Source organism: Leptodactylus fuscus, chromosome 5 (assembly GCF_031893055.1).
Source record: "Leptodactylus fuscus isolate aLepFus1 chromosome 5, aLepFus1.hap2, whole genome shotgun sequence".
Lineage (NCBI taxonomy): Eukaryota > Metazoa > Chordata > Amphibia > Anura > Leptodactylidae > Leptodactylus > Leptodactylus fuscus.
Window position 1 is genome coordinate 115,430,037 of NC_134269.1, and position 12,395 is coordinate 115,442,431.

Below are 12,395 nucleotides of genomic sequence, written 5' to 3' on the forward strand. Positions count from 1 at the left end.
CAGATCTTGCTTTGGTGATTTAGTGTGTAATATAATCTTATATCAGATATAATCAATATATCATATATTATATAACCTGAGCTTTTTTTTTTTCATTATTGAATGGTTGTGATTTCTGCTTTGGGCTCTAGTATGGGGATGATTACAAGAAAAGCAATGTTATAGGGCAGCCATTGTTTTGTTAGAGAGGTTTTGCTACTGTAGACACTTATCACCTATCCACGTTTCCCAAGAAGATAAGGAAGTAGTGTCTGGTGTTAGTGGAGCCAGCTGCTGAGACTCCTATTAATCACAAGAATTGGAAGCCTGCAAGTGTCAGAATGCCTCATGTGGTCATTGTACCTTTCACTACTGTATGGCTTTCACAATGGTGAGCTACAGCAGTGGCATCCATCTGAGACTAGCACTTGCGGGCCTCTGTTCTCACCATCGGTGGGGGCACAGTGGTCGGACCTACAGCGATCAGATATTGCTCCTCTAGCAATTCAATGGAATGCTATAAAAGCAAAGAATTAACAAGTATGTAATAGATGCCTTACTCCTGTTTTATAAATTTCCTGTATGCTTTGTCTATGACCATAATCTGACAGATTAAATTTTGTATTCTTCAGTATAGAAGAAGCAGCACTGTAAAGTTTATAGTAATTTAAGGTTATTCTTTGGAGCTTTCTGCCACACTGTTCAGCTTGGAGGAATCAAGTGGGAAGATGAATAGTTATGTGATGCTATTTAAACATTTATTCTACTTTGTCAGATAACAGCTGCCTGCAGCACAAAAATCCATTTGTTTTGTGCTGCTGGAAGATGAAAAATACATTCATGTTAAATAAGCAATAAGAACTATCCTCGCCAACACTTCCAGCACAACAATTTGGGAAACAATATGCTTAAAAGCCCTCAGAGTTTGCCATATCACAACCTTACAAGTCGTGCATTAAAAAGTTTTTTTTTTATTTATCATGGTGACTGTAAAGTGGAAATGTTAAGAGAATGTAGAGTCTTGTGATCAGAACATCTCTTTGCATAGGGCATCCAAATTGTAGAGTAGGGCAGAGACTAGACCCAGTGATTCCAGTGTGGTTCCTGCACATATTGTCAAATGTGACTTCTAATCTGATATTGCTGCTACTGTATAGTATCCCATACTATATAATAATTGTAAGGGGTGTGATTAGTTATAAAAAGAGTTATGTAATGAATCGATGTAGCTCACAGTTTTTATTTTCCACTAAAATGTAATAAGTCTGTTGGTTAGTATATAAAATAAATCTTAACTGAATCTTTTTTGACTCAATTTAGAGATATAAAACTACATAGGATATACAATTATTAATTCCTATGCATCAAATGTGGGGCAGTGGTTGCCCTATGACAACAAAACTCTACCCCTATATGTTGGATCTGTTAGACCTATGTCTTCGTCCAATCTCATCTTCTATCATCATCATCTTCGGTGGTGGCTCAGTAGTGAGCACTGGAGTTCGAATCCGACTAAGGGCAACATCTGCATGGAGTTTGTATGTTCTCCCTGTGTTTGCATGGGTGTTGGGAATGAACGCCTTCATGACAGCCACTAACTCCCCTACTCCACAATGATCCCTGCTCCTTTGAAATAGTTGTCATTTGTCATTGCTATTAGAGATCGACTTCACATGATCATTGGTACTGAACATCAATATAGAGAAAAGGAAGACGCCTAGCGGTTGGCACTGTGAAGCACAAACGTTTTCATGTTAGCTAAAGTGATTTCTGCTTGTGATGGTTGTCACATTAGCACAAGTTAGTTGAACTGCAGTGACCACTTAAAGCTCATTGATGCCTATACAGACTCTACTGCTACTGCAGTATGTATGATTTATTATATCTGTGTATTTTTATGTGACATAGGGTACACATCTGTACACATCTGTACACATTACAGTTAGGTCTCTGCATGATTATTTTTAATGGTGTATGACAATCCATCAGAGATTTTGGCACATTGAAAAACTCCTTCCTTTTCAACCTATGTTTAAAATGACTGTACAGTATGCATTGGCATCTTCACTTTGGTTAGTAAAAATTTTTGTAATTACTTTTATACAATTTTTCAAGGGCACCTTGAACATTGAACATGGAGTTTGATCAGTGGCATGATTAAAGTCTTGTGGACCCCGGTACAAACTTTGTCTGAGCCCCCTATCTCCTCTCAATTGTGTATTTTTGATAGTGATTGTTATAGCTGCTGTAGCCGTATCTCAGATACTTGAAAGGGATACAACTACAATACTTGCAACTGCGGTTATCTAGAATATGGTGAGTGAGCGGCACAGTGCCTGGCATGTAAACAATACTGGGAGCTATGTATTGTAGGAAATGGTTGATCTGCAGAAACCTAACAGTCTAAGAGCTCCTGTTGATCAACTGTTTGAAGGTTTTGCAAGCACCATGACACTTTTACTATTTACACTGCACAGTATCTATTTTATAGTGACTGTGCAATGTAATTACAGCTTGTAATAACAGTGCGCAACTGCTACAAAACAAAGTGTGATATAGTGAAGGGACCCAGACTGTATGATATACTCCACAGTTGCCCCCACACAATATAATATGCTCCCTACAGTGGCCCCACACAGTATAATGTGATGCGAGGTGGCCCCACATAGTATAATATGCTCCATGGTGGCTCCAAACAGTATAATATTCTCCCCAATCAGTATAAAATTCTCCCAAGATCCCCCCCTTAAACTGCTTCAGGTAAACCCTACAAAATTTGAATACTCGTGAGCTTCTGCCCTCTGGTTCATAACGGTTCTATTATTATACTCTGGGGTCTCCTCATACCCCATAGTATAATAAGTAGAGGCCCAGAGAAACTGGACTGGCTTAGCGTCACCGAGCGGTGGATTGGGGAGGCCCTGTGGATGCAGCGCTGCTCCAGTGGCCTCCCCTCACGCTCAGGCAGAGAGCAGGTCCTCTCCCTGCCTGCTAACGCCGCTCTGCCATGCCCCCTTCGCTCTGCCCCCTCCTCCCGGGGGGGGGGGGGGGCGGCTTTCTGTCGTCCGCCTCGGTCGGCGAAAAAGGTAGGTTCACCCCTGCCCGTCGGGCTCTCTTCAGCATCATATTCAGTTCTCCTCTGCCTGCGACTGCAGTCACATGACCCAGCTGACTCTGCTGGGGCCTCTGATTGGGACTCAGCAGTTCTGTGGCGCACGCTGATGTCATTAAGCCGGCATGCCTCATGTGACTGCTGAGGCTCAATCAGGGGCCCCCGCAGAGTTGATTGGGGCATGTGACCTCAATCACAGGCTGGAACAACCCAGAATAATATGATGTGCACTGTCAGAAGCCCAGGAGTGGGGAGTATTAGTATTTGTTATTTTTAATTACCTTCTCTCAGCAGGCTACTATTGGAAAAGGGCCTGGCGGCATGTACAGACATCACACAATGCTGGGCTTCTTTCCATTAAGAAAGTGTATGGCTATTATGATAGTAGGGGGCCCCGGCCATTACCAGCTGGCCACGAGCCCTGTACCCGTCTGGGCCCAGTCACGTTCACACCCCCTGTGACCGCCATCATTACGTCCCTGAATTTAATCTACCAACATTATAGTATAGAAAAAGCTGAAAAAAATTGTAATTTACTATAAATTTCTGGAAAAAATTTCAGTATAACATGTAATTTACTTCCTATTTACTATTGTGTATAGGAATCTAGTAGACAATTGTATTTAGTGAGTGACCGCCTTTCCAGTATGACTGTGCCTGCTAAGATGGCTATCAGTTACTGAATTAGATCGCCCACTGGACCCCTAAGCTTAGAATAAGCAGTGATTTTAAAGATTAAAATGCTTGTTTATATTTTTTCCCAAAAAAACTATGTCTGATTTGCAGGCAGCATGTTATAGAGCAGGGGAAGCTGGTCAGACATAGTATTCTAGACAACTAGTTCTACTTAAAGGGAACCTGACATCAGTGCAATGAACAGGAGGAACTGAGCAGATTGATATATAGGTTTGCAGGAAATGATTTAGTATAACTTATCATTTATCCAGTGACATATCTGCTTGCTCTTTACTATGAAATAAAGGAAGCGGTCCTATGGTGGTTGACAGCTGTCTCTGTAGGCACAGTCATAGACAGGAGGATGTCAGTCACTGATAATACCGCCAACTTGACTTCATAGCAAAGAAAAAACAGAGATTGTAATGAATCAATGATCACTTACGGTATACTGAATCTTTTCTCATGAAACTATATATAAATCTGCTCTCCTGCTCTATAACATGCTGCATTTCCTGGTGACAGGTTTCTTTAATTTAGCTGAAGCATATTCTTCAGCATTAAAGAAAAAATAATCCTCTAACACCTTATTGTTTGAGTTTTGTGCTGATGTCCTATGTGTAAAGAAGAAACAAAAACACGCTCCAGTCCTTATTCGACACTGTTGTCTCTGCCTCATATTTCTTTCACAACTGGCCTGATTTGCTCCGGGCACATGACATGTCATTTTAATCATGCACATTTCCCAAGAGATCAGGCAGCAGTAAAAAGGATCTACATGTCACCAGCCAGTGTTACTCAAATTACAACATCATAATTTAATGGTAGTAGTGAAAAAAAGGACACATTTGGTGTTCAAAACATAAGTTATAAAATGGTAAGTTTTCCAGAAATAAAGATTTATAAAGTGGGTTGAATGTATTAACCCATCTATGCCAGCTTTCTAACCTAGATGAGTGAATGTAGTGCATCTTTGGCGCACAGCCATTTCTTGTGCCAAAGATGTGCCACATCTTTCCTATTGCGCTTGCATTTTTGCAGATGGGAATAGAGCAGGTTGTGGAGCAAGATGTAGTAGGGTGTCAACGTCTTGGTCAGACAAATTTATTATAACTCATGCTAGAAAACTGGCATGTACCTGAGTCATTAATAGGTTGGAGCCTCATAGTGACTCTGACTTAGTTTCTCTCAGAGGTCTGGAGAAACATTTATAGCTTTACCACTGTCCGTTTAGCCCTAATACATTACATTAGCTCAACTAGTGCCCCTCCGAACACAGTATAATTCTCCATTATATTTTTGGAGGCCCCAATAGGACTAGAGATGGGTGAACCTCTCAAGGTTCATTTAGTTTCAGGTGACACGGGACCAAGATTTGTTTCAGGCTGAACCCTGAATCACCATTTGTTCGGTTTTATTTAAAACTAAACAATTTGGAGTATTCAGGATGAACCCAGCACATGATGAAGCGGTTTGCCTATCTATCAATAGGACATTATATCATGGGGAGCTCACTAATGGGTATTTTGTGGATGTTCAACTTAACTGTACGCTAACATCCCCTTTATCATCCCTTAGCATATCAGTTTGTGACATTGGCCACTCTACTTAATTTTACCACCTGAGAAGTTTAAATTAATATGAAATATTTTTTCTTAATTTTTCTTGCTGGTGTACATCATTTATAGTCTTAGTTATCTCTTAGGATGAGGCCCCACTTTGCGGAAACGCAGCTTTTCTGTTGCAGATTTTGCTGAGGTATGTAGAGCCAAAGTCAATAATGTCTACAAGAGAAATGAAAAATATATAGTAATCTCTTATACTTTTTACCTTCTGCTCAATCCACTCCTGGCTTTGGCTCAAAAAAACACAGCAAAATCTGCAAGAAAAAAAAGCTGTGTTTCGCAACATGTGGCCTCAGCCTTAGACAATATTAATAAATCTGACCCATTGTGTGGAAATTGAAGTGCAAGGTCTGAGTGCCCCTTTGATAGCGACAAGTGAAGGAAGTGCACAGGTCGACCACAACTAAGGCCAGTAGTGAGTTTAGTATATACATTGTGCAGTATAACCTTCTGCTGACCATACATGTACCAGATCAATCATGGCTCATCTATGGTTATAAGTGGGTTACAGAAAATGTTTGTCCTTGTTTGTGTTTCAGATTTTATAAAATATTATTGGACTTGGCACATGGCTACAGAACATATACATTTAAGAAATGGTGGATATGTTATTCTTATATATTCCAATATTGCCATATTTTTTCCTTTTATAATAGTGTACGCAATATGCATCTAATGTCTGTAGGCGAGATTTAGGAATAACTACTGGAAGCAAAACCAGTGTAGGATGATAATCAACAACAGCAAATGGAGCTGTAGCGGGAACATCTATTACACACTGAGAGAGCTACGAAAAAGCAGGCTTATTTGTATGAATAATAAGCTGAGACATATTTTAATCCACTACCCTTTCAAAGAGCATGTAGGTTGCCAGAGGATGTTTTATTCAGTAACATTTTTGTTAGATTTTCTCTTGCATTTCATATTGATGGCTGCAATATAGCTTTTACTTATAATACTAGGGCTTCACACATGCTTCTACATTCATTCAGGTATGGGTATGTTTTATTAATATCTCCAGCTACTTGGCCATATTTTGCATGGAATACAGTTACTGCAAAATATGCATCATCTACTAGCCATACATTTAAAGAGAGCAGATTTTAACAATTGCAGAATAAAGCTTTTCTAACTTTCGACTTTTAGTACTATGGTAGATGAGAACACCATGTGCAGAACAGACCAAAACGCAGGTTGAAACTGACCCGAAACTTACAATTGGGTGTTTCCATTCATCTTATTTATGAGGCTCAATCTCTACACTGTGTGATACTGCCAGTCAACGCTGTTATATGCTATTGAAATGTATTCGTATATTTCCAGGATATGACAGGCCTGCCTAATGGAGGACAGGAATGAGCTGCAGTAGTGTATGCTAGTAGCAAGGTCTTAGAACCTCAGGAAGACAGAATAGCAAACCATTTTGTATATTTCTCCTATTATTTGTGATTTGATTTTCACATGCTATATATTGAAGTCATGTGACTATTTCTATCATCTAGTTTAATTTAGTCTATTTTTATCATGCTACACCAAGCTGACAGAATTGTCTTCAAAGAATGCAAGTGTCCCTTCTTCTTTCAGGGACTTGGTTTGTTTAATCCTTTTGTATATTTGTTCATCATAGAAAGCCTGGTTATTTGTGAAGCAAAGATAGATGTTTTTACATCTTTTATAATACATTTTTTTAAAATCATTTAGGAATGATTTTTTGTTGTTGTTTTAAGATGGCTTTTTAGAACTAGGATGTGGATAGGGGCTTTAAAGCTACTCCTACACAAACACAAGCTGCAGAGTATAGCATAGATTTATAAATGGAAACAGAGGAGAATCAATTGCTTTATAGCCCTTAAAGGGATTTTCTCATGAACATAACTATATTTAGATTTGTAAGCATTTTAAGGCCCCATTCACACGGGGCAAGAGGAGGCGGATTTTGGCGCTGAATCCACGTCATAATCCGCCCCCTCACAATAGCGGTCTATGTAGACCGCAAGCGCTTTTTTTTTCATGAACAGCATGTTGCCACTCACATAAAAAAGAAGCGAACTGCTCTTTCTTCAGGCCGATTCAGCCGTGACATCCGCCTCGCGGCAGCACGCTCCGTGCTAGGCCCATTCATTTGGCCTAATCTGGAGCGGAAAGCCGCAAAGAGATGCCGTGCACTTCACCGGCATCCCGTCGCAGCAGCCGCGACAGAATATGCACCCTGGAATCCCCGTGTGAACTAGCCATAATAAATCTTAGCAGTGACAGTCTGTTGTCTGGATACAAACAGGAAAACAGGAACTTCATGGCTGGGTTCCTTCATGGAAATCATGGCTGGGTTCCTGATAAAACCAGAAATTTTGGCTAGATCAGTCAAGGTCACTGTCTTGTACATAGTAAAATCCACAACAAAGTTAACAAAATTAGCGTATGTTATAAACAAATTTTGTTTCTGGTGTTGGTGCTGAATTCAGAAAGGAGTTTCGCTTACGGCTTTGCAATGAACGAAAACAGTGGGGAAAATCTGCCACATTTCGACAACAGATAGGACATACTGAGGATTTAGACATCCTTAGCATACCTTAAAATCTGTAACAGATTTTTTTTCTGTTGTGAATAAATGGTGTTTGTTAACATCCCATTCAGTAAAATGCTATTGCATATTGCACTATTAAAATTCCACAACAAATACATAATGTGTGAATCCAGCCTTGATAACTTGGCGGAGAAAAACGCAATGATGCAGTGAGGATAGTAAGAAGCAACAGTAGTTCCCATTTACTGAATGGTTGCTATTTTCCCCCCTTAATACTGTGAGTCTCTAGGAGTCTTACATGTTAGAAAAGCCTGTAATATTGTGTTATTTATTTGATGTCTTCACCAGCAATCTCTAACTGCTTGTTTTTCATTCTTCCAGGTACCACAAGGCAACCTAAAGAAGGGGAGGTGCCTGGTGTGGATTACAACTTTATTTCTGTGGAAGCTTTTATGGAATTAGAGAGAAGTGGAGCCTTATTGGAGAGCGGTACTTATGAGGGTGAGTTTACAAACCTGTCTTTTACCATTGCAAGGAAAAAGCCATTCCAAAAATCAAAAAGTTTCCCTGATGTGTATTACATTTCATACGCTCCATGTGATGCATCATGTTCCTTGCAATGCTTTGCAAGTCACTACTTTTCAAAGAAAAGGAGTTACCAAAGAGATTACCATTTTATATGTTGGTAGATATACAAATATACCTTCATTTAAATGTTTTTAACAAATTGGTTATTATGTTCTGGCTCATTTGTGAAAGGTTACAACGGATAATTATACTTGTTTCTATTATATATAGAATATATAGACTTGTTATTTACTAAATCACTCCGACATCAAAAAGTGAAATTGTTAATGATCTTGTAAAACAGTACAATTATTCTATTGGAATCATGAAAAACTCTGCTTTGTCTAGATAGAGTTGTTACATTTGTGTTATGCTGCCCCCTGGTGTTTTTTGATGACTCTTCATGGTTCCCCTAATGTGGTCAGTGCCATTGAGAATGAACCACTGCTAGTGTTCTGATTCTTTTGTAGATGAAATGTATAATGGCAAAAATACGTAAGGTGTCCATGTACAAGAGTGTCTGGGTGGAAAGATTGAACTACTGAGCATGTGTGACCACTGGCACGGGACATTCTAAGTAGGAATTAAGGGACTACCATTAAAGTATCAAAAAGCAATGCTTGATCTTTTTTTTAATAAATTCTTTATTTATAAGAAAATAAACAGAATCAACATCACAAAACATTGAGGTACAGGGCCCGAGAAAAAATCCGGGTACTGGAAGCAAAACAGGGCACAACAAGTAAAAACAAAACAGGTCAAGACAAAAACATTCAGGTGAAGGTAAGCCCAGGGAAACCCAGGACAAACAACACCGGGGGGGGGGAGGAGAAGAGGGAAAAAGAAAAGAGAAGGAGAGAGAAAGAGGGAGAAAAAAAAGGGGGGGTTGGGGGAGAAAGGGACTCTGACCCCTGAAGGCGGGGGACAAAGTCCACACAACAGGGCTTCAGTTCAAGCAATGATGCATCTTAACACAGAAAGTTTTTTTAAAAATATATTATTTAAGTGTTTTTTTTACTGTTCTAACAGTGGTTCAAGATACAACGTAATAATATACTTGTAATGGAATAGAAACCTAAATACTGTTCTATTCATGCACAACTTCCTTCATTGATGACTTTCATGTATATTAGTTCTGGACTGGACACAGCAAGAATAGGTGATTTAGAGATGGTGGAATAATGTTATTTCCTACACCCTTCATATTATCTCTGACTGTTCTGTCATTTGTAAAGCTGACTGCCATTTGCTGAAAGAAGATGAATCCCTTCTATGCAATGTTGCAGTGCTACTCTTACCAGCAGATGGCGGGGAGCATTTATTTCATATTATACAGACTGTCTAATACTGACTGTGGAGGGAAACTGCTGTGCCTCTGAAAATTTGGCTTTTTTAAAAATTGGTCCTCCCTTTGAATTGATATAGCCCTGTAAGGATATATGTTACTTAGTAGAGATGAGCGAACACTATTCGGATCAGCCGTTCTGAACAGCATGCTCCCATAGAAATGAATGGAAGCACCTGGTACGTACACTTTGCCGGCTGCCGGTCGCCGTGCCAGGTGCTTCCATTCATTTCTATGGGAGCGTGTTGTTCGGAACGGCTGATCCGAACAGTATTCGCTCCTCTCTATTACTTAGCTCTTATTCTCCAAATTGTTGTTAACATTTTGATTTTCACAACAGAGAGAATTAGCGATAACTTACATATAACCTTCTAGGAGCCATATTTTTTGAGTGTGTGGACACAATTGAAAAAAAATATGATAATCAATTGATATATGTCTGTTAGTGTTTTGCGCTTAGAGACAGGTCCTTTTTAAAGAGACATGTTATCCAAGATCAAATATTAAAACTGGAGAAGAGCCAAACACTAGAATCGGTCTGCATTCAATGTGACTGATGGAATTATGTTCGCTGAGCTATGAGTACACATTGATATCTGTACAAATGTAATATGTTTTGTAGGTGGAAGTTTCTTATATTTGTTTACAAGAATCCCATAGATTAATAGCTGGTATTCCAGACCTCCCACACATTATACTAGCTGTGTGGATACTTATGTAATAATTTCATATTTGCTGTAATGTGGTGCCATTCTGTCCTCATACAGTTGATCCTTGTGTAGTTCCTACATAATTGTAGCTGGCTTATATAATGGCCAATTATGCAATAGAGAACTTGTGAACATAGACAAATAATATTATTTCAGAGACTTAAAAGGCTAGCTCCATCTTTGTGCTACATTCGATAAAGCTGTACGTAAAGTTATTTGAGAGGCCAAATGATTTACTAAGGCTAGGTTCACATTGCTATTGGACTATCATACAAAATATTGGCTGTGCTAGATATGTCACATGATGATGAACACTAACTGTGCCCAATGTTTCCCATTGACTGTAATTCGATGCTACGCTACTTTTTCTGCATTTTTGATGGCTTTTGACAGCATTGTGAGCTTAGCCTAATAAGTGTGAGATATGTCATGAAACCTGGATTTTGCTTCAGAACAAGAAACAAGAGTAGAACAGATTCTCATAAATCCATCATTATGTATGGATCTGCTCTGCTGTTCTCAGCAAGTTATTTTAAAAGCCTTGAAGCTTCATTTGAAAGATATTATTTATGTTTCTAGAGTACATCATCCATATAAATCATTTGTGTACAAGATTTATTGTCTTTGCTACGTGTAGTCAACATTAGGCGTCAAGTGCTTAGTTAGCTTAAAACATTATCTAATAGAATACGGAGAGAATTCATGTGTGTGTATGTGGGGGGGGGTACAAAATTCAGATTTATTTGAAAAAAAAAATTGTTTCATTGTGGTTCCGTTTATGGTGTTTTATTCATTGTAAAGACGTGTTAATAACTATATACAGTATAGGAAGTATAAATAAAAGCACATAGAAGGGATAAAACCACAATATACATAACAATATAGAATATGTGAAAGTTCTACAAACAACTTGTGTTTTCTGTAATTCTGTTGTCCACAAAGTTTGCTTTCAGTCATTGCAGGCACTATGTGCTATTTCTCAACACTAAATCCATATTACACATTGAGACATACTGTATCGCAGAGAATACATAGCTATGCCTAAAGATTGCTGTCTTTATATTTGTCAAAGTATTTCAGATTTCCCTTTTAGATTACAATGTACCGTAAAGAAAATAAAGCACATCTTAGTTCTGATATCGAGATATGAATTTTTTCTGTTCTTATACAGTGTACATTAGATGCCAAGTCCTGGACACCAAAAGCTGACAAAATTTTTAGTAGTTTTATAATAATTATTAGGATGACGGCATTATTAGTGTGTACTTTATACAGGATCTTGCTTACTGTATGTTTGACTTTCAATATTCTTATTACCCTCATCATGTAAATATGTCCATGAGCACGCAACAAATGCCGACAGGCAGTAGCCGACACCAGGATGGCTCCGAACATGGTCACTCAACATGGCTGACACTTCTTTTTCCTGTGGCCAATGTGACACAATGTCTATTATATGCGACCACCCAGTTTGTTTGTTGGAGGTCCTTTGGTTAAGTTAACCAGCGGATGTGTTATAGCTGTGTCTCTCTATTCACCTGCAACTACCCGCTCAGCTCCTGTAGCTCTTTTAATCTCTTAATGCGTGTCCCTTACAAACTGTCCTCCAGCACCGACCTATTCTCATGCAAGCTTCCTCTCCTAAAGTGTGGGAATCGGCTGTTAAATACCAAGCCATTTCCCTCTCTTGGAAGCCTAGATAACATCTGATGTCAGTAACCACTGGAAATTACCAAGCAACTTCTCCCCTGGTGCAACTTTGTTCTGCTGCTAAGTTATCTACATAGACCTTTTCTCGGGAATCCACAATTGACATGATGAGCCATACCTTTTATATTGATATCACACATGTAGAGGC

At 38.9% G+C, this 12,395-nt stretch overlaps 1 protein-coding gene across 7 annotated transcripts in view; it reads left to right on the plus strand.

Moving 5' to 3' along the window:
• The window catches only part of MAGI2 (membrane associated guanylate kinase, WW and PDZ domain containing 2), a 674,896-nt gene that overhangs the window by 360,974 nt on the left and 301,527 nt on the right, over positions 1-12,395 (plus strand). For all 7 annotated transcript variants that reach the window (XM_075274083.1, XM_075274085.1, XM_075274084.1 and 4 more), the window contains one exon: positions 8,297-8,416. In XM_075274083.1, the coding sequence (XP_075130184.1) occupies positions 8,297-8,416 (120 nt within the window). The remainder of the gene's footprint in view (positions 1-8,296; positions 8,417-12,395) is intronic.